This window comes from Aquarana catesbeiana, linkage group LG09, assembly GCF_042186555.1.
Source record: "Aquarana catesbeiana isolate 2022-GZ linkage group LG09, ASM4218655v1, whole genome shotgun sequence".
NCBI lineage: Eukaryota > Metazoa > Chordata > Amphibia > Anura > Ranidae > Aquarana > Aquarana catesbeiana.
Genome location: NC_133332.1, coordinates 108,893,665 through 108,917,502, shown reverse-complemented (window position 1 = coordinate 108,917,502; position 23,838 = coordinate 108,893,665). Strand labels below are relative to the sequence as shown.

At 39.8% G+C, this 23,838-nt stretch overlaps 1 protein-coding gene across 3 annotated transcripts in view; it reads left to right on the top strand.

Moving 5' to 3' along the window:
* LOC141107996 (sodium- and chloride-dependent neutral and basic amino acid transporter B(0+)-like) overlaps nt 1-23,838 on the top strand; it is an 86,915-nt gene that overhangs the window by 7,504 nt on the left and 55,573 nt on the right. The window contains exons 2-5 of one of the 3 annotated variants that reach the window (XM_073599140.1): nt 7,451-7,478; nt 12,586-12,699; nt 15,852-15,999; nt 18,553-18,684. In XM_073599140.1, coding sequence (XP_073455241.1) covers nt 12,637-12,699; nt 15,852-15,999; nt 18,553-18,684 — 343 coding nt within the window. In that variant the 5' untranslated portion in view covers nt 7,451-7,478; nt 12,586-12,636. The remainder of the gene's footprint in view (nt 1-7,450; nt 7,479-12,585; nt 12,700-15,851; nt 16,000-18,552; nt 18,685-23,838) is intronic. The other 2 variants (XM_073599139.1, XM_073599141.1) reach the window with 2 other exon arrangements.

The following is a 23,838-nucleotide window of genomic DNA, read 5'->3' as shown; positions in this document are numbered from 1 at the left end:
TTTGCAAAAGTTATAGCATCTACAAAATAGGGGATAGATTAAGGCCCCTTTCACACGTGTGGACCGTATGTCTGTATTTCATCCATCCGTTTTCGGATGAAATACAGACATACATGCATCCCTATGGGATAGCGGGTGTCAGCGGATGAACATCCGCTGACACCTGATATCATCTGTCCCCGCTCTCGTCCGATTCTGCAGACGGAAGAAAATCATATTTTTCTATCCGTCTTCAGAGCGGATCGGATGAACACGGACAGACAGTCCGTGCTCATCCGATCCCCCAGAGGGGAGAGCGGAGATCTGACAGGGCGGTCCCTGAACAGTGTGCGGGTCCTGCCCTGTCATCCACCAGCTCAGCTGGGAAAAACGGAGAGATCCCCGCTGAGCAGCGGATGCTCACAGGGCAGATCATCACGGATCCGTCCCGTGTGAAAGGGGCCTTATGGCATTTTTATTATTATTTTTTTTTTTACTAGTAATTGAGGCGATCTGCGATTTTTATCAGGACTGCGATATTGCGGTGGACAGATCAGACATTTTTGATACATTTTTGGGACCATTGACAATTATACAGCCATCAGTGCTATAAAAATGCACTGATTACTGTATAAATGTCACTGGCAAGGAAGGGGTTAACACTAGGGGGCGATCAAGGGGTTAACTGTGTTCCCTAGGTGTGTTCTAACTGTAGGGGGGATGGAATTGACTGGAGGTGTACTTAGTATGAACACACGATCTGTCTCTACTCCCCTGAAAGAACCGGAATTTGTGTGTTTACACACACAGATGCCGGTTCTCACTCTGTCACGAGTGATCGCGGGTGGCCGGCACGCATTATGCCTGCCGGGCACTCGCATTGGCTCCGGGTACACTCTGCGGGCGCGCACGCACCCCTAGTGGCCAAAAGGCGAAGCGACGTAAGGTAATGTCGTTTCGCCCAGCCGTGCCATTCTGCCGCAGTAAAACTGTGGTGGCTGGTCGGCAAAAGGTTAAGTACGCTACAGTCTCTACTTTGCTTGCTTGTAGGGGAATCACTCACAGGCTTTACCGGCGGAGCTCCAAGGAAAGCGGAAGTTCATGTGGGTAAATGTCCCTTCCTCACATTTTCATTCTGTTTTCGTCAATTGACAAAAATTTTAAGCAATTTTCATAAAATTTTCGTCACTGGAAATATGTCACTGATGAAAATTACAACAAAATAGTTCTTGGCAATGAAATTAACACTGCCTCCAGGTCAGTTTCTTCCCCCAGTGCAATGCCCCCAGGTCAGTTTGTCCCTCAGTACAATCTCCCCAGGTCAGTTTATCCCCCAGTACAATTCCCCCAGACCATTCTGTCCCCCAGTTCAATTACCTCCCCCCGGGACAATCTGACTGACCTAGGAGGATAGTTCCGGGGGGGACAGACTGACTGAGGGGAAATAGTACTAGGGGGGATTGTACTGGGGACAGATTGACCTGGGGGGACCGTTCTGGGGCACAGACTATCCTGGGGGAGAATATTGTATGGGTGGACAGACATTGTCCTTGTGGGAGGGATTCTATTAGTTGTTTTCATTCAGCCAACTGGTTAAACAAGGAAAAACAATGCATCTATGGCCAGCTTAAAAGAGAAGCATGGACATTGTAAAAAAAAAAAACATTTATACTCACTTAGGTGGATTCAACATCCATCCAATGCTGCATCTGTCCCCTGGAGCCTCCTGCAGTGAGAACTGAGCAATCAAACACCATTGATCTCTCAGTTCTCCCTTCCTGCCTTGAGTAGAGAGTCAGAACTGTCAGTCTCTGACTCTCTGCTCTGCCCCTCCTCCAGTGCTCACTGGAGCGCTGGGCTGCGGAGGAGTGGGAGGGGCTGGCTCAAGCTCTGGCAGATCGCTAGGTACCAGTCCAAGCTCCTGACCATATGGTCGGGATCTCTTCAGAGCCTGGAGCAGCTCAGTGACGTCAGCCGACAGCAGGCTTAAGTCCACCATTGGCTGAAAATGGGTCACAGGAATGCAGAATTAACTGCACTCCCGTGATCCATAGTATAGCTTTGGCTATACTTCTCCTTTAACTAAGTCCTGCACTATACAGTATATACTATATTGAACATTACAGACTCCTGCACTATATACACAATATTGTATATTACAGACTCCTACACTATATACACTATATTGTACATTGCATGTTCCTGCATTAGAGACGCTACATTGTACATTACATACGTCTGACCAAAGTGTTCATTGTCTCAATAGTTGCTGGTTGCTAAGCAGTCCCTGACTATTTTAATGAAGTTCTTCTTTAGGGTAGGCTCAGATAAAGTGTTAGCACTCTGTCTATTTTCAGTGTGCATAAAATCATATGTAATGGCAGTGTTTCTTTAAAAAAAAATGGTTGAGCTAAGGTCGACACATGTGTGAGACTCTTACTTATGACACAGCAGTCCAAGCATATTTTATGGGTGTACATAAATAATAGTGCACTTCTGGTTATTATGCAAAAATTAAATAATGGAAATTTATCAATATACAATCAAACAGTAAATTAAATAGTCCATAAGGTTCAATATGGAAATATGTGTATGTACCAATAGCAATGAAAGCATATAGTAGAATAAAGGTGTATCTAATTCTTCTTCAGATAATGATATATCCCACCCGGTGGCAAACCAAGTGAATTGTTAAGGAGTTCCACCATACACATGTGCCCTCCACCATAATTATTATTATTATTGTTATTATACAGGATTTATATAGCTCTGACAGTTTACACAGCGCTTTACAACATTAGGGCAGACAGTACAATAACAATACAATTCAATACAGGAGAAATCAGAGAGCCCTGCTCGTTAGAGCTTAATCAAGCCTCTTACCAGATGGTTGTGATCCCCAATTACAGAGATCAAACAAACATGAAAAATAATGGACCCCCTTCAGATGTCTCTAAATGGGATCAGTATGGTCCACTGGGTTTCAACATATGATATTTCCCAATACCAATGCCACAACTTCGGAACCAACTCAGACAGCTGCCATAGAGGAAAAAGAACATAGGGCACACATATACACTTATACATAATTATGAGTACAAGAATGCTTTAGTTTTTGAACGCAGGCCCATGGGCTCCATAAAAGACCCCTGATGTGACATAAAGGATAAACATACATTATGGAAATTTTTCACTCATCAGTTGTTAATACACCTTGTTGGAATTTTAGGGTTGAATTCTAAAATTCCAAACAGGCATATATCCAGGCATGTGAGGCACATTATGACAATGTTGAGGGAAGAGAGCCTTTTCACCACATCCAGTCCCAAAGAGGATATGGTGGTTTGTGGGAGACTTCTGGAAGCCACATTTATAAATATACAATAGAATGTGAGTGAAAAGCTCTAACATGTGACTCAAAAACCTTATATAAATGTATATATAATAAAATGTATATACAATTATTTAAAGGGTACCTCCACTTTCATGGGGGAAAAAAATAGCAAATAAAGAAAAAATAAAATAGCATATACATCTGTGACACAAGTCATATTGTAATTGAATGTTATTAAAAAGTACCTTTCCTTTTCAATCTACAGTGCTGTTATTTTATGAAAATGCAATGCAATATGGCTACATGGAGGTGTTCTGTACACAGAATTTCCGTCGCAAATATTTAGAACATGTTCCATTTCTAGGTCCGTCAGAATTTTCGAAAATAGAAGTCAGATGAGGCCTACACACGAACGGAATAGACGATAAAAAGCTTCTGTCTGACTTTCTCTGTCGGACATTCCGCTCGTGTGTACGCGGCTTAAGAGAAATTAGAAAAAACATCAGCATCTGACAAACTTCTGGGTATGTCAAATTCCTGGTCAATTCTGCATTGGTGATTCAACCCATTAGCCTCCACTTCACTAGAGGATACAGTAGTAGAATAAACATTCAATAAACATTCAACGTCCCCAGAAGTGTCAGATGTAGATGATCTTTTAGCCAGCATTAACTGGATCTTGCTCTAAAAAAGCAAGGACATGTTCATGGAACTTTATATTCAACACACGCAACACATAGTAACAAAAATCTATTACAAAGAAGTCGTCCTTTTTGTATAAAAAATATCCTTATATGAAACTCTTTTAATAAAACATAATATATTTTGTACAAAAAAGATGACTTCTTGTAGAGTTTTATGTGGCAAATTGTTGCATGTGTTGAATACAAAGTCTCAACTATATACAGTAATCAAGGTTTCAGAAATGAAGTTTCAGAACCCATTCTACTCTTTAAACTCCTAAAAAAGCAAGGTCTACCTTTTTGCTAACTCAGCACCCCACCCCTGCTTTTCCAAATCTAATACGCTATAGTAAAATTAAACAAAAATTATGGATTTGGCATGTAGCACCTGGATGAGGGTGAAGCAAATGGCATGGGAAGGGGGAAAGCTTCAGGCTTCAGTAAATGAGTGGACCTTGCTTTGTAGTACAAGGTCTGCTTTAACTTTTCAAGAGCAGATAGGTGGTGAACTAACTTTTTTAGAAAGAGAACTTTTTTACACTTGTAGCGGTGCCCCTGTGGGATCGCTGCGTGTTTCAGCATCCACACATTACCCTGCTTGGTCAGACATCCGTTTTAGGCACACTTTCTCCAGTCAACAGTCTCTTGCTTGCTTTTATTAGGGGATAAAACTTGGATGGGGAAAAGTGACATGGGATGCCCAAATGATTAATCTTTCTTAGTAGAAATAAAGGTAGTTGAATCTAAATTGACAGTCTCTGCTACTTCACGTCTCCTCCAGCAGACTACTTGAGATCACTTGCTTTCCTCTTACTGTCCAATTCTAGATTCCTGTCACTGTTAGCACATGGCTAGGCCTCACTCTGAATAAGTCCTAACATTTTCCTAGTAGCCATTTGCAGGCAGGGGTCTGCAATCCCCTCTGTGGTAGCAACCATTTTAGATGAAAACGGATAGTTGTGCTAACTGATACTTGGTGGACTACTGATCCCAGCAAGTCCGGTGCAAATCTTGCCAACACTCCTGGCTACAGCGACTTGACTTCAACACCACAGTCTCTCTGTCTGGCTCCACATGCAATCTTGGCATGTCTCTCCCAGAGCTTCTCACTGTGCTTCTCACTCACAGACAGGCTGACCATGAGCATATATAGGAGGCCTGCCCCCTGCCAATCCTAGTTGGGGATTGGTCAGGGCTCCCAAATATGCCCCATGTCACTCTCACTCTCTGCCCTGCCTCTTTTCCAGAAGCCTCTGGAAACAAAGGAGGTGCCAGAGAGATAAAGTACATGTCAGTCACCTGCTGCTACACTAAACCACTCCCCTGTCCCCAGATCAAAAACAAACAGGCCTAGCTCACAGCTAGGCCTGCCTAAATTTACCTGCACTGGCAGTACACACAAAAACACTACTCTAGCACCTACCTACCTAAGGTAGAGGGTGCTACACTTATGTAGAAACAGAGGTGCTTTAAGTTTAAAATACACCAATATGTTTTAAGCTGGCCATTATACAATTTTCTTATTTCATTTCCCTTAGATTTACCCCCAGGGCCGTAAATATTTTTTTTTTCCTGGGGGGGGGTTTCAGCCTTGGGTACCCAGGGACACTAATTAGCATGCCTGCTACATGGTAAGAAATTGTGGGTGTGGAAAAATTGTGCTAACAGGGAGAGGAGCTTAAAACCCTACTCACTGTGTATACAAAAGCATATATCACAGCCATTGTACCCAAAAAATATGCTTTAATTACTGTGCTACAACAGACTTATTGGTTTGTAAAAATGTTCCCTCTGCATATGCTTTCCTACACACAGCCTGCCCAACATGTTTACAGACAGGGCTGCTTTGCCTCTGTGTGTCCCCAGGATCTGCTGCTGCTTCCAGGTGATTTGTGTTTTCCCTGCACAGCTGCTCTCTCCCCTGGATCAGCTCTCTGTGTTTCCTTCATTTCTACTGGGCAAAACATTTCTCTCCTCTCTCACCTCGATCAGTGGAGGAACTTCATAGCAGGCAGTGCAGTTCTCCCCTCCACATCAAAGCTGCCTCTAATACAGATGCTCGGCGGGGGGGGGGGGGGGTTGACCCCGCTGACCCCCCCTTATCTTCTGTGCCCCCAACTATTAAGGGGCAAGGGCCTGCCTGATTGCATACAATTTGAAAGTGTTTAGGATTGACCTCATATTATATGGTTTTGGTAAATCTAAAGGAAAATTGTATATGAAAATAGTATAATGTATGGCCAGCCTTAGAGTGGGCATACACCTAGTGATACAATCGCTTGATGCAACAAAACCCTTTAATGTAACAGTGGAATGGCACAAGCATCTATGCTGGGTTTATTTAGCAAAATATTTTTTTCTTTTTGGTTTGGATTGAAAATTAAATGACCGGAAATGGTAGAAATGTTTCCATCAAGTAGTACAGTATATATTTGATGTTTGCAGTACTTTTTAGACCCAATAATTTTTTTTTGAAATGATTAAAAAAAAGATCTTTTGGAGGAGGGGGAGGAATTTATAAAAATATTGCAATTATAATTACACAACAAAGCAGCCCTAAGGCTAGGTTCACATATATGACGTTTCTGCATGCCATGTTTGCACGGGTACAGCAGCCCATTCATTTTAATAGGCTGCTTTACCTGCTGAAATGTAGGAAAAAGGTCTCTGCACCTTTTTAAAATAGTATCATAGTAAAATTTCTGTGTGGGGGTACCATTACTATTTAGTGTCTACTATGTAGCAATGCCTTTGGTCTGCAGGTGTAGGAATGCATTCTGGAAAAAAGGTCTTGCACCTTTTAAAAATTGCACCATGCAATTTCCTTCACATGAAAACACGCTGCAATTTCAGATTTTTTCAAATTTCATCAAGTAAGACCTAAACCCTATTGAGCATCTGTGGGGCATCCTCAAACGGAAGATGGAGGAGTGCAAGGTCTCTAACATCCACCAACTCTGTAATGTCGTCATGGAGGAGTGGAAGAGGACTCCAGTGGCAACCTGTGAATCTCTGGTGAACTCCATGCCCAAGAGAGTTAAGGTAGTGCTGGAAAATAATGGTGACCACACAAAATATTGAGACTTTGGGCCCAATTTGGACAGTTTCACTTAGGGGTGTACTCACTTTTGTTGTCAGCGGGTTAGATATTAATGGCTGTGTGTTGAGTTATTTTGAGGGGACAGCAAATTTACACTGTTATACAAGCTGTACACTCACTACTTTACATTGTAGCAAAGGGAAATTTCTTTAGTGTTGTCACATGAAAAGATATAGTAAAATATTTACAAAAATGTGAGGGATGTACTCAGTTTTGTGAGATACTGTATGTGAACCTAGCCTAATTTATTGTAGGCAAACAGACAAGAGCTGTTGTTCAATGTTACACTTTAAGGTCACAACTAAACAAGATTTTTTTAATCTGTTACATGTATGGCCTTTGGACACACCATAGCTTTGGAAAAATGTCCTTACCTAAAAAGGTAAGATTGCTGGTAGCACAAATGCTTACCACTTTTATGTTATCAATATAACAGGCAGCTAGCATTCAAAGTCAATTTTAACCATAGATTACATCATAATGTAAATTTTAACTTTTTTTCCACCCCATCTCAGCTTCTATGTTACCATTACATATTTTTTGGTATTTTGAATGTACTCCTTAGTTAGTTTAGTTGAATTTACAAAACCTGTTGATAATAATGATACTATATACAATCTGAATAGTTGCATTATTATATATTGTATTCTTCCATATAAAGCTTTTCATGAAAATTAAGATAATGTATATGTAGGAGAAAGAAGAAAAAGGATGATGTTTGAATGGATCGCTCAATAATTAATCACCCATTTGCTGTTCTTCAGTTATCTTTAAAATGTTTGTTTTTTAAAATCAGTTGGTACATTGAACGATCATATTGCAACTTGCATTTGCAGAATTGCTGTCTTTGTTCCATATTTATCATTTGAAGTGTGAAAGGATTGATCTCCCTAATGAATCAGCCTTCTTTTACACACAATAAATACCGTATTTGCAGTTGGTTTACTACCACTGGGCTTTATTGTTATTGCTGTTAAAAAGCCCTCCCAAATCCTTTCCTAACAATGTGAATACTGTAGTATCATCTCAGTAGGAGAAAGTAATATAATTGTTCGTCTACAACTGCTTAAGATTGTCACAGTGAGTCTTTGATATTTGAAAACCCATCCTATTTGTCTAAAAGGTTATTTCCTCTGAACATTGTCACATATTAACCACTGCGGCCCAGGAAGGATTTACCCACTTCCTAACCAGGCAATTTTTTGCAATACGGCACCGCGTCGCTTTAACTGACAATTGTGTGGTCATGCAACACTTTACCCAAACAAAATTGACATCCTTTTTTTCCCCCACAGCTAGAGCTTTCTTTTGGTGGTATTTGATCATCTCTGCAGTTTTTATTTTTTGCGCTATAAACATAAAAATTGCGACAATTTTGAAAAAAATACAATATTTTTTACTTTTTGCTATAAAAAATATCCCCAATTATTAAAAAAAAATGAATTTCTTTCTCAGTTTAGGCTGATATGTATTCTTCTACATATTTTTGGTAAAAAAAATTGCAATAAGCATATATTGATTGTTGGTTTGCGCAAAAGTTATAGCGTCTACAAAATAGGGGAAAGATTTATGGCATTTTTATTATTATTTTTTTTTTTTACTAGTAATGGTAGCGATCTGCGATTTTTATTGGGACTGCGACATTGTAGCGGACAGATCGGACACTTTTGACTTTTTTGGGACCACTGACATTTATACAGCGATCAGAGCTAAAAATAGCCACTGATTACTGTATAAATGTCACTGGCGGAGAAGTGAGGTGGATGGAGGAATCCTCATTGCTATGACATTGTATTCTGGTAGCAAGACTATCAACTATCAGAATATACTGATCAGCGGCTGCAGCCAATTGGCTGCAGCTGGATTATTGAGAAACATTTTCTAAGCCCCTTTGACAAAAGTCAATGTAAAGATTGAATTCTGTAAAGCAGACATGGCCACAGATGAATGGAAATTCAGACAGTCCCTGCTGAACTGGCAGAATTTTGATCCATCTATGGCCAGGTTAACGCTTTACTTGATAATGCTGCACAAATTTAACTAATCACGCTACAGGATAAGATGCCTTTCATTTATTCTGCCAATGATATCCCTTCACACAGTACAGAAATTACATATTATATCTATTAATATATAAATGGCTATAATATGAAATCAGAAGACAGGGATGGAAAATGTGGTTATTTGATGCCAGCAACTAATTTTGGTCACTATCAAACCACTTTCATTACCCATGTGGGGTAAACTAGACATTCTGCACAAAGTGAATATAGGCAAATCTGCAAATATCTGGCCACCAAGCAGCTTGATTACACAAAGTGTTTTTTATGGTTCAGTAGAGCTTAAATTAAAAGACATTAAATGATGTGGTAATGAATACAAGGCTGTAATAATCTCTTTCTTCTATATCTGCTGTGCTGTAAACTCATAACAATTGGCCTAACCTTAAAATGTGGTCCAAGCCATTTTTTTTGTTGTTTTAGATGAGTGAAGAAGGGTTAGAGCTTGTGTCAGGCTTTATGCTGTATGTGTTCTAAAAATAAATGTGAAAAAAAGCCCTCAGAGAGTGAAAATAGCTGCTGCCACCTCACTAGACATAAATAGTGCACAAGTAAAATACATAAATCATATTGCAGTGCTAAAAAATAACAATGCGTGGACCTGGCGCCATCTTTGATGGCCATTGAGTGCGTATACTGGTAAATAGATTGTGGTTTTTATGATTAAAACACTAAACGGACCATTTTCATTGGAGGGTAATTTTAAATAAACACAGTGACCGGACAATGTGCCCACACCCCAGATGATGTCAAGTATGATGAAACGCATTGGGTGGAGCTAGTGTCTGTGATGTTATTGCGTTTTTGATCCAGGACTCTTACCCCCATTGTTTTTGGGACAGTTGTTTAATACAGCGCTGTTTTTCACCAGATTATTGTAAGTGTTTAGTACATTTTGATAAAGGATTTTAGTAATGGTTTTACACTATGTGTGAATGCTTGGTATTCCTTTGCATATATCCATGAGATGGAAGGTTGACCTGTGAGTGTGGTGACCATCTACCCTGACCTGGAGTACTGGGAGATCTGCAAGATCTCTTACGGTTGGATTGAGCCGGTCTTGGAAAGATTGGGAGTATTTAACAGCTTTGTTGACTCAATATCAATAGTACTGATTGACTCAATGGTATATGAGTCCATTTGCTCTGGTAAGCTTGCTGGCTACACATTTGGTGGTGGATCACAGATAACTGTCGAGTTTTTGGATGCATCATCTTCACATGTGGAAATTTACTTACTGTATATTTGTTTGGACTCCCTTTACACACTGGTAGAGTTGGGCAAACAGTTTGAGCCTTTTCGCCTGTTCCCTTGTTGGGGACGAATTCGGCTCACTGCTCAGTGCATTCTAAGCCCTGATTGGGGAAAGCTTTCCCCAATCAGGGCATAGTGAATAGCTGGTTGTTAAGGAGCAGGCCAGGAACCCGGCCGCTGTGTCCATAACAACGGATGAGTCATCAGGTGTTAATGGATTTCCCCGTTGACAGCTGAATAAAAAAAAACATTACTGACAATAGAAAAATGTGAAAAAAAATGGCATGGGGGTTTGGCTCTTTAGGTCTGGTATGAATTTTAGGGGGAACCCCACGCCAAAAAAACCAAAAACGTAGGGGCATGCACTGATCGATGATGTCAAATGTGGGCGGTGCCACAAGGTGATATTGCCAGGTGACTCCGCCCTTTACCTATTTAAGAACTGGAAGATGGTGAAGCAGGTAGATGGCGGTTAGCTTTCTTCACGGGAGGAGCTTTTTTTCTTTTTTCGGGTCTAGCAGTGGTGGTGGTGGTGATGGCATGATTGACGATAGATCTACATTAGGGGAAATTTTTTTTTTTTTTTTTTTTAATAAAGGAATTGTCAAAAATTGTGTGTATTTTTATTTACTTTTTACACTTTTTTGGTGAATGGGTACCCCATATATACTCACAAGGGCAGGGGGGCCAGATCTGGGGGCCCCCTTCCAGATCCCAATAAGCCCCCTGCTGGCAGACCCCCAAAACCACATGTTAAGGGCATGTGCCTGGTGTAGTTCAGGGGGGCTCGCCCTTTTCTGACCTGCCATGCTGCACACTCAGAAAAGGGTCTGGTATGGTTCTTGTGGGGGGGACCCCCCACGCCTTTTTTTTAATATTTTTTGTATTGTCGGCAATTTAAATGTCATTTTTTTTTTTATAAACATCAGACAGCCTAAGGGGACCCCTCCAAGCACTATATTTAAAGGAAATTTTTATTTTTGTTGTTTCACTTTAAGCATCATTAAAATCACTGCTGATTGTAAAAGCAATCTTTAAACAAAAAAAAAATTTGCATTAATACATGTCCCAAAGGGCATTACCCATTTTTGGTCAATAACTTGCATATAAGCTTTCAAAATGGGGACTTTTGATTTTTCAAACTGGGGTCACGTAGACTTCAATGGGGTTCGGCTCCAAACTTTTGTGATGTTCAAAAGTTCTGAAGCGAACCGAACCGGGGGGGTGATCGGCCCAATTCTATGCACTGGTTGTCATGATGATTAATTCAAATGACCATTAAACTTGGGTCATGTTTTGGACTATTTAGATTCACATTTCTGTGGGTGTTCACTTGCTTCATCCTTTTTTACACAATTTTTAATGTTTTGATTTTTCAATATATGTACATATGTGTTCTAAAGACACAACAGGAAGCAAGAGGAAATCTCCCCAAAATAAGAGGAACTCCTCTCACTGGAGTGACAGGAACAATTGTCTGCATCAAGACATTTCCTCATGCCTCCAATTTCAGTGTAAAAACTTACATTTTAGATTAACCTCCCTTCTTCCTCTTCCTCTTCCTTTTCATTTTCCTCTTCCTCTGCCTCTTCTGCTCCCTCTTTTCTCATCTCCTTTCCTTAAACTTTTCACAAACAGGCTTGTTGGTATAGTTTTGCTCCATCAGCACATGCAGCCAATTGACTGCAGCGTTTGTCAGTGTATTGCAATGGCGGGGGAGTCCCGCTTTCACAATAAAATGACACAGCAGGGAAGATTTTCTCATCCACCTTAAATGTGTGGATAGGGAAATCGGTTCATTTTTTTTTCATTCATCTGTCTGGAAAAAACTGAACCATCTATGATAAGCTTTAAACTTGGATCATATTCATAAAGAATAATTACCACATAATGCTGAAAGAGCCACTCACTTAAGGCGGGGCTGCACTTGCCACAACCATATAATCGAGCTCTTCAAGGGACACTTAGTACTTAGAATTGTTTCAGAGTATGAGCTGCAGAGTTTCTAAGTTGCCTTAGTAATTCACTTTAAATATTTGCAGAGCCATGAATGTTGTTCAGTCCTATTGTGGACTAGGTGTACTGTAGTAGCCTTGAGTATTCACAAGAAGTCAATTGTTACATTCTTAATTATATGCTACCTGTCTTGTTTAACCTTACATCACTCCATCACAGTACAACACAGAGGTTACAACAAGGGACTTGCTAACTACTTAAAAAGAGGACATGGGAAATATAGCACTACCAGGATTTTTAAAATGCTGTAGGAAAAAAGCAACGGAAACTAATGTAAGTCATTTTCAAATAATTTATTTTCTATGCATTCTTTTAGAGCATTTATTAGATTTTGTCTAACCAGTGCGAAGATTTTATCTTTCTATGCTATGTGATCTATAAATATGACCTTCCTTCCCTCACTCCTTTGCTAGGACTAGAATGGAAAAAAAAGTTTTAAAACTTGATTTATGAAGGAAATTTTGTGTTATAGTTTGTTACATTTATTTGGAACAAATATTTAACACATATTACTGTATCATTGCTATATGAATTACATGTCTTAATGGAATCATTTGAAAAGAAAACCATATGCTATTATATGAGGAAAATGTACTTGTCTTCAATAGAATATAATAAAAATGTGGAACTTGGAGGATTGGGATTCAGGGGGTAGCAACATTCAGTTCTTGACTTTATGATTATGAGGTGTTTTTGTTGCTGGGCAGATTTCAATTAAAGTCCTTAACTGTTTTTTTTTTTTTATTAAATGGTCATAGATAATTTTATTAAATGGTCATAGATAATCTTTTTCTAAACTGTCACCGTAATGGTAATAGGGTAATGTAATACCTTTGGAGAGCCATAAAATTGATCTATGCCATTGACTGTAACAAATAACTGGGAGTCGATCTGTTTCTGTGATCATAGCTGTTAGCAATATGCATGACATAAATCTGCTATTAAGCTGAGTTTGCCCAATTATAAACTATAGGGTTAATTTACTAAAGGGATTACGCATGTTCACTTTGCAAATTGTAAGTACACTTAGCTTGTGTTTACATTTAAGTTGTGTTCGCTTCAATCATCCAAACATGTACAAGAAAAAATCCTTTTTTTTTCCTTGCACATGATTGGATATTCAAAGTGAACATAGCTTCACCTTTTTTGATAAGCTAAGTGAACTTTCACTTTGCAAAATAACTAACCTCTACTAATTTGGTGTAACAATCTTGAAGTCCAGTCTGATTTAGTAAAAATAAGTAGCATGCAAATGCTGTAGGTCATAACAACCAATAGTTGGTTATTATTTTCTGTATGTTACATATTTGAATTTAATCTTGCGCTACTTTACTGAATAAGCCTAAAAGTTGAGAACTATGCTAGGCACCAATATTACACACTAATATGGGCTAAACATGAGTGAAACCAAAAAATATAATAACATGCAATGTGTCTTATTTTTTTTATTTATTAAAGGTATGTATATTGTTAAGTACAGTATATGCCAAAATCATTTAGTTAATGATTACAGACAAATCTGAAACATGTTCATCAAAATCTTGCAGAAACATTGGATGTGATTTGAAGACAATGAAAGGAATAGCTGCAGTCCAGGAATAATCTGTTATGTTTTATTACAATTCCCTCAAGTTTAAACAGTAAGGGGGGAAACTAGCAATATCTACCATAGTGAGAGCACTTTCCTAATGCTTTTGCATCATGTGATTTTCTTTATAATTTCTGAACCTCAGATAATACTATCCAGCCCTTTAGAGGCATTTTTAAATGTGGTATAGTTTTTAGGATGTACAGACATCTCTGACTAGTAGGAAAGAGGAACAAACAGCTTTAGGCATCATATCTTTATGGGTCCTGGGAATGTCACTATACATTATTTCTAAATAAAAATGCAATGTATGATAGTTGTACTTATCACATTTACTTACCCAGATCTCCATTTGTTTGCTATCCTTAATATAGATAATTTCAACATACCGATATCTATTCCCGCAACAATTCATACATACCAAATACAGGTCAACCAGTAGTTGACCCCAATTGGCCACAGTCTGAATTGTTTCAAAACATCCATTAAAAAAAATAAGAAATAAAAGGAAAAAGCAAGACTAACTTACTAAAAAAGGTTGACAATCTTCACTTAAAAATCTGTCTGAATGGGCGTCTAGGAGTATCCGGATAATTGAGGACATTTACACTAATGGCAGACTCCATGATTGGGGGGTGCTGCAAGAGAGATTTGGGCTGATGACTAAGGAGCACTTTGCCTATTGTAAAATCCAACATCTCTTAAAGCGCCTCCCACCACCGGTAGTTAAGCTGCCCAAACTATTTTTACAATTCTACTCCTCACCTCCTGCCAAAAGAAAGGGAATCTCCCTCATCTACAATATACTACAAGAGAAACTTACCTTCCATAAATCAAAACCCTTCCAGCAATGGGTGTAAGACCTAGGCTCTGAATTCTCCCCTTCCCAATGGACCACTGTTCTGTGGTCAGTTTACAAAGCAACACATTGTGTACAACATTGGGAGCTAACTCAAACAATCACCCTCTGCTGGTATCTCACTCCTCTCTGTCTGGCCCAGATCTCTCTCGCTCAATCCCTTCTTTGTTGGAGGGGTTGTGGGAAGTCAGGGAACCTCATTCACATGTTTTGGTCCTGCAAATGTATTGTGAGTTTCTGGAACAATGCATTTCAATTGTTATCGGAGATAACGGGATTTATTATAGCACCCTCTTCACATCTGGCAATCCTGAATCTAGATCTAGAGAAGGTTCCCAATCAGTTACGTTTGGTAGTTCCGCTTATACTTATTGTGGCCAGACTCACGATTGCCAAAAATTGCAAAGCTCAGTTTGCTCCAAACCCCTCAGAGATAGTAGCCATCACTAAACTTCACCACTCTTATGAACGCACTTTGGCGGTGTGGAAGGATACCTTCCTTTGACTCACTTTGGGAACCATGGTCCACTTGGATCGACAAATGTTGATGCTGAACTTGTGTACCATACTTTGAATGTTACTGATTACCAGTTTCACCCTACCAGCTCCGCTCTGAGTATCACTTGCTGTGCTACTTTTTGTCACTACTAATGTTCTTATCACTGTTATGTTACTTATTACCCGCTACTATCTATGCATATGTATCTGCCTATAACGGTACATTTGTATATCATATAAACCTAATAACATTCTAATGAGAATAAAAATCTGTCTGAATAATGACTTCAAATAGCCAACCAAATGGGAAGCAAATTCCTGTTCCCTTTGGATACCCAAACATCTATATATCTATACATGACTGAATAATTAAAGCAAATATTTACCCAATTTTCTTGCTTTTGTTTTCAGCATTTTTCTTTGTAATTACCGGTATGTCATTAATTTAATATGCTTCAACATTATTTTTTTCTTTTTCAGGATAGCACAAGTGTGAAAAGTACAAATGAAAATCCAGAACGAGAGTTTTGGTCTAGCAAAACAGATTACTTGCTGTCTTTGGTGGGGTACGCTGTAGGACTCGGAAATGTCTGGAGATTTCCATATCTTGCGTACAAACATGGCGGAGGTACTGTAAAGAATACACTGTCTACCAAATACCATGATTGAGCAAATAGGTGTGACATTTGTGTAAAAGTAAAAAAACTATGCACATTAAAAATTGCCTGAAAAACTATGAAAACACAAGTCAATTAGGCACAATTTTTTTTATTGAATACATTTATATTCATCAAAATGTATTCAATAAGCATTTTCAGCTTTTTTATCCAGAGGGGTCCTTTCATTTTTTTTCATACATCACACCTAAAGAATGAAAATGAGCCATTGAATTTTCCCCTTGTGTCTGATATTTGCTTTGATACATAAACCTCAGAGTAAACAGGCAGGATGAATGTCTTGCCATCTTCCTTGTTAGGGTCATTGTATTAAACTTTTATTGTTTTCCTGTTTGCCTTTATTTAACTCCAAAATAATTTTCTAAACTACATAGTCATCACTGCTGATTTGGTTTCATGCCTCCTATATCTACTTTTTAAATGGCGTAAAAAAAACAAACCTGGCCCAAAACTATTAACAAATGGCCCATTTAAAGTCAGAATGTAGACCATTAAAGTAGAATTCCAGGTTTCATTTCACTTACTGTAAAACTGTTCATTTGGGCCAAGCTGGCCCAAACTAACTATTTCCATTACAGAACGATGTGGCCTCTGCATGTGCTGTAATGAACTGAAGTAGCATGAACTACAGTAACTAGCGCTTTGTTCTAGCAGCAGTACAGGCGACTTCCTGTCTGCTTCTGAAATTAAAGAGAGTCAGGCTAAGTGATTCTCCAACAGTTAGGAGAAGCCTTATATTTTTATCAATGAGAAGAAGGCATCCTTTGATTGGCCAAGGTGTAGAGGAGAGCAGATGATGTAATGATTTTCAACTTGGTACAATGTCTTAAAGCAGGGGTAGGCAACCTTAAAGCAGTGGAGATCTACCTGAACAACATGGGAGAAGTCAAAGATCACCAAGCACAGTGTTGCATCCTCATACCTGATTAAAATGTATAATTGCCATATTACCGTGTCGCAATTGCATGGGAAACATGGGTTTAAATCAGGTGGTGCTGAGGCAACACATCACCTCCTCATCACCTGTCAAATACACTCGGATTGCTTTTCAGAGAAGCAGCAGTGCCTACTGCACTTGTGATTGAGCCCTTAGTTGCATTTGGCAGTGGCACCCTTCACACGTTCACACAGGCTCGATCACAGGTAAAGTTGGGGGGTGGTAAAACCCTGCGGTTGAGTCGCGGTTCAGTGTGAAAGCAGCCCTATACTATTATGCCCAGTGTATTGCTTCACATTGACCTGAAGATCTCTTCTTGCCACTCTGGAGACCGCTAGCCGGGATAAGAGGCGGAGTGTAGTTGTTATCACTCCGCATGGGACAGGAGCTGGCACTACAGAGCAGGCATCAACTAATGTGGCTCTGGCTTCCTACTACAGCTCCAATTTCTATTTGATGCTCTGAAATGGTGGGTCAGCAAGCACAGACCGTGATCTACCAGTCACCTGTCCGTGATCTACTGGTAGATCACAATCTACAGGTTGCTGACCCCCGTCTTAAAGCGGTGTTCCACCTGCAAAAATTTTTTTTAAAAGTCAGCAGCTACAAAAACTGTAGCTACTGACTTTTAATAAGGACACTTACCTATCCAGAGAGCCCACGATGTCGCCCCCCCCCCGAGGCCGATCCATCCATCAGATCAGCTGCAGGTGCCGCCATTCTAACTAAGGATAAACGGCAGTGGAGCCTTGCGGCTTTACTGCCTGTTTCCTACTGCGCATGCACGAGTCACGTGGTGCTTTGTGAATGGCCAGCTGTCTTCTGGATCCTGTGTGTGGGGAATTTTCATTTTATCATAGATACTCCCAATGTATAGCTGCTCCTGATGAGTGGAAACAACCTGTGAAACGCGTCGAGCAATTTTTTTGATGCTATGCCACAGCAATCATGTGTTTGCTATGGGTTTAATTTGTCTGAATCTATCAATTTTTATTCTTTATTATGTTTTTTCATATATTGATACGTTGCTGGTTCATTATTTATCATGTGCAAGAATGTATATCATGTTACTTTTATTACTATATGATTTACTAATCATGGTTTTCATATTCTGTATTGTACATATTGGTTTACTATTAATGCACCCTGCCCAATTATGCTAACAATAAATTTTAGTATCATTTTTGATTGATTCATTCTACCCAAATGTTGTGTATCATATAAAGTCCCATTTCCCTCTATCCCCCCCTTCTCCCCTCCTTATCAAAAATGTCATTTGGGTACAGTGTTTCATGACTGCGCAATTGTGCAAATGCGACAGCGCTGAAAGCTGAAAATTGGCCTGAGCTGGAAGGGGGTGAAAATGCCCAGTGGGCAAGTGGTTAAACACCCAGTAAGCCTGACATACAGGTTATTCTTTTTTTTTTTTTTTTTTTTTTTTTTTTTTTAGGTAATTCAGATGTTAAGACTCAGATACCAAAGGAACTTAAAAATCAGTAAATTTATGTTTAAATGGTTGCAATAATGTGTGTTAAAACAATTAACCTGCTGTTCTTATCTGTTTTAGGTGCCTTCCTGATCCCTTATGTAATAATGCTGGCTTTGGCAGGTTTACCTTTATTATTTTTAGAGTGTTCACTAGGCCAGTTTGCCAGCCTCGGCCCCATTGAAATATGGAGAATTACCCCCTTTTTCCAAGGTAATCTTAAATTGTTTCTCTTTTCACTGTCATTAAGAGGTTTTGTTGAGTCAAAATTACTAAAGGGCACCTGACATGAAAGAAATATACTGATCTGGAAAAAATTAGCAACACGCCAATGTGAAACAAAATTTCAGATCTGCATCTTTGTTTGAGATAATTGACTCAGAAAGTGTTATATCCAGGGTGATAGACAGGCAATTAACATTATTTTTCATATATATATATATATATATATATATATATATATATATATATATATGTAGTGATCAAAGAGTGGTATTGGTCTTCAATTGTCTAAATAGCGGGCTGGAGGTGATTGGGTGACCAAGCCACATTGCTTAACTGCTATGGAGAATAGTTTTTGCTACGTAGTGCCCCAGGGGTGTTTAGTTTATAGCACTTGCTGGGCAGAATTAAAAATGCTCTAGCATTTGATTTGATTCCAAAAAACAATGTGTTTTAACTGTGTTCTTCTTATTATTACTACACAGGATTTATATAGCGCCAACAGTTTGTGCACTGCTTTACAACATTAGGGCAGACAGTACAATTACAATACATTTCAATACAGGAGGAATCAGAGGGCCCTGTTCGTTAGAGCTTAAAGTCTGTTGTTTGCCTTGGAGTTAAAGTAGAACTATAGACATTTTTTTTTTTTTTTCATTTTGGATAGAGCAAGGGAGGGTTATAATCCCTGTCAGATTTTTCTTTTCACCATCTGTGTCCTATTGCAGAGACTTACCTTTACTTCCTGTCCAACAGCCAAATAGAAAGTGAGAGGAAATCCCTAAAAATTAAAGGAATTCCTTGGGGACCCCGAGGTCACCAGAACTAGTGTCCCCATTGGAAGATTTTACTTTTCTGGGGACAACCCAAAATCTGGGATTTTCTTTTACTTTCACTTTTAATGATAATGGTAAACAGGATAAATAGAGAGGGTGAATCTCCTTAATGAGGGTGCAGACAGAAATATCAACTGACAGGGGTTCTAATGGCTGTCAACTCTATCCAAAACTAAAAAAAGTTTTGCCTTTAGTCATGCTTCAAGCTTTAAAAAATGATAGTACCAATAGGTAAACATTTGATTACTGTAAAATAGGAGGACATTTAATAATAATGAAATAATTAAATAACATAAGTCATTGAATACTGCATATGTCAAGTAAAGTTAAAAGGCTACATAAAAATACCAAAGGAGCAGATACATAAACATAATTAAGAAAAGGGAAGAAAATAATTATACAAAAGGGGGCAAATAGAGCCCTATGGTCACAATACAAAAGAATGGTTGCCTCTACATGAGTGGCCACTCACCTGTTACCTGCAAGGTTCCAAAACCAAGTTTAAAAGGGTTAATTTCTTGGGATAGACCAAATGTCTTTGATCTTCTCTGGTTTAACCACTTCCGCACCGGAAGAATTTACCCCTTCCTGACCAGTGCGTTTTTTGCGATTCGGTACTGCGTCACTTTAACTGACAATTGCGCAGTCGTGCGACGTGGCTCCCAAACACAATTGACGTCCTTTTTTTACCACAAATAGAGCTTTCTTTTGGTGGTATTTGATCACCTCTGCAGTTTTTATTTTTTGCGCTATAAACAAAAAATAGCGACAATTTTGAAAAAAAAAACACATTATTTTTTACTTTTTGCTATAATAAATATCCCCAAAATATATTTAAAACAACATTTTTTTTCCTCAGTTTAGGCCGATACGTATTGTTTTGGATTCAGAACAAAAGTTCAGATATTATTATATCTACCCCCGATCAGATTGTTGAATACAAAAGCATGCATGCTTCAAGTAAGCTCACACTGAGACTGCTTAGTTCAGAGTCAAATTACTTTCTGTTTAATATTTCCGTTTCTTAAGATTTTTATACAATTCCATCAAAGTTCTGAGATATATCAGATAGACTAGCACATACAAACCACAAGTACAAAAATACATATGGTGCAAGGAACATGACAACTTTTTGACTTTTTGGCGGTGCACATTTGCAGAAGTGAATAAGTGTTTTTGCAGCACTTTGCAGCATTCTCTTGCTTCTCTGTGTAATGCTCTTATATTCTGAATGTATTCTGGGAAGCAGGCGCAAACTTTTTGATTAACTCTTTGCAGTCAGTCCAGTTCCAATGCAAGCTTTGAGCTTTGCAAAATATCTGTAAATGTCTTAAGGCTTAATAAGCATAGAAGCTGAGTTTATATATGTTAGGTATATTAAGCAGGTATTGGAATAGACAGTTCACCATGATCACATCCATTACAGTCCCCCCTTGAAGCTGTCTATTTCAAACTGTCCCTCATACTAAAAAGTCCTACACCCAGCCCATCCCCCTCTGCAACTCTTTTAAGCCGTATGTAGAGAAAGAGCAGCGACTAGTTCACTACCCCCCTCAATACAGCTGGAGGAGTGCAGCCAGGTGCTATCTGTCCCTATAGCCCTACGGTGTTGCATCCCAGGGGAGGGTGACTGTAACGCAGTGTAACACATCATTTTCATCAAGCCTTACATAGACATCGTCATCATCATCTGGTATCCCTTGTTTCATGAACGTGGGGGTAGTTTGGTCAACAGCCTTTTCCACACACTTCCTGATGCAGGGGGGAAAACGAAGCAGATTATAGCCGCCATTACCAGGATAGCTATTCCTATCTGGGTCAACAGTCCCTGCCATCCTCCCTTTATCCAGGTAAAATACTGATTCCAGGGGTTGGTGAGCCCTGAATTCTGTTTTAATTCTTTGGACAGGTCCTCTAGTTTCTGGATGGTTAAAGTCACTTTACCATTTGGGCCGGTGTTGTCTGGGATGTAAGTGCAACATGTGTTTGTCTCGAGGATCATTTTACATACACCCCCCTTTTCAGCTAGGAGCATGTCTAAGACCATACGGTTTTGGAAATCATGTGTAAAGCAGCTTCCAACTGTTCGGCTAAACCCTGGAGTGCATCTCTGGTGTAATTGACAAATCTTTGTTGGTTGTAGTAGATGTAATTTATCCAGTCTACATTCTTGTTTACAGTGATGATGGGGATCAGGGACTCAAACCCTGCTGCTACTTGGTCTCTTGCTTTGAACTCATCTGGGACCCCTCTAGGGACCCCTATGGCGTCTATGTATACATGTGGGTCGAAGCTTCCTGCTGGGACACTCTTACACCTCCTGTTAGGTCGGGGTGTGTTGTTTGTATTTGGCCTTGGGTTCTCCGAGAGAATATGTAGAGGCATTATGGCCTTGGCTAATGCACATTCTCCTGTCCGCTGTCCTGTCAATCTGCTTCTAATTTTCATGCCTTCACAGATTCAGTACACGTCTCCCATAGACTGGACTTGATTTTGCACTAGATCCGCTGACACCTCACTGTAAGATCCACAGTAACCCTTAGTGAAATTCCCAAGATGTTTTCCCACTCCCTGATACCGTCCATAACATGTGTAATTGCCAGGATATATGGTGATACCTTCTCCTGGCTTGGGGGTCTTGGTAACTATGGGATATGCCTTCTTCCAATGTTCACACAGGGAGTGGTTAGTGGTTGTGTTGGTAAACAGGCTGAGGAAACATGTTTCATGTTCAGGAGATATGTTCAGGGGTATCATTCCTAAGTGTGGTCTAGCCCCCCCACGTACACATAACAATTGGTCTTATTGTGTTTCCCTGCACTGTACCTCATCCACTCGAGCCACAAGTTGACATCTGAGAACCCGGTTTCTAAAGCCATGGTATCCTCAAAGGTAGGGTCTGCTATGGCCACCGTCCTTCAATGTCTGTATATGGGGCCTCAGGGGGTTTGAGCTAGATGTGGATTGGGGAACTCCCCACTCTGGGTTATTGAACATATCTTTCAGTTGAAAAGGCTTTCTAAGACCGGGATATCCGGGATATCCACTTCCCCACCATAGGCCCAGAACATAGGTCCCACTGTCTTCTGGGCTAGGATTCTCAATGGTCAGCCTGAACTCTTTGGTGTAAGGCAGATCTGTGTGTTTGTTGCTTGTCATTCTATCTAAGAGTGACTTCCCATTTTTGTCTTTCCTATTTTGGGCGTTCTCAGGTTTGTAACCCCAGTTTGTACCCCCAGTGTTCCAACCCACTGCTCCCCAGGAATCACATACATATGCATACATATTTTTGGTAAAAAAATCGCAATAAGCGTATATTGATTGGTTTGTGCAAAAGTTATAGCGTCTACAAAATAGGGGATAATTGTATGTCATTTTTACTGTTCATTTTTTTTTTTACTAGTAATGGCGGTGATCAGCGATTTTTATCGTGACTGCCACATTATGGCGGACACATCGGACATTTTTGACACATTTTTTGCTATACAAATGCACTGATTCCTGTGTAAATGACACTGGCAGTAAAGGGGTTAACCACTAGGGGGCAGTGTAAGCGTTAAGTATGTCCTAGGGAGTGTTTATAACTGTGGGGGGGCATAGCTATGTGTGACACATCACTGATCTTTGCTCCTGATCACAGGGAGCAGAGATCAGTGACACTGTCACTAGGCAGAATGGGGAGATGCTTGTTTACATTAGCATCTCCCCGTTATTCCTCTCCTTGAGGCGATCATGGGTATCCCCGTGGCGATCGAGTCCACGGGACCCACGACCCGACTTACGGAGCTCCCGGCCGGAGCACGCGTGCACCGCCAGCGGCACGCACGCAATGGCACGTCGGCAAATTTAAAAGGGACATACAGGTACGCCCATTTGCCCAGCCGTGCCATTCTACCGATGTACATCGCATGCACCGGTCGGGAACCGGTTAAAGGTATCACATTGATACCAGGTTAAGGAAAATTTGTAAACTAAGAGAAGGAAGTGCTCAGATGGAACAGACTCCTTGAAATTTACTGTCAGCATATGACGTTTGAGTCTTGGAAAGGATATAAGTATCAGTTGATCAATTCATTAACTTTGTAATATAACAGGATGTAGTTGCAGGGTTATTGTTCCCCCCTATTTTGTGGCACGCAGACACCTCATTGGACCTCTTGGCAGGCCCTGAGGATTCTTTGGAACCGTGATCATTTTGAAGGGTGGTACTGTATTAAGATCCTACAAAAGCTCCAGACGAAGCCACGATTGTGGTGAAACATGTAGAGACAACCATTCTTTTGTATTGTGACCATAGGGCTCTATTTGC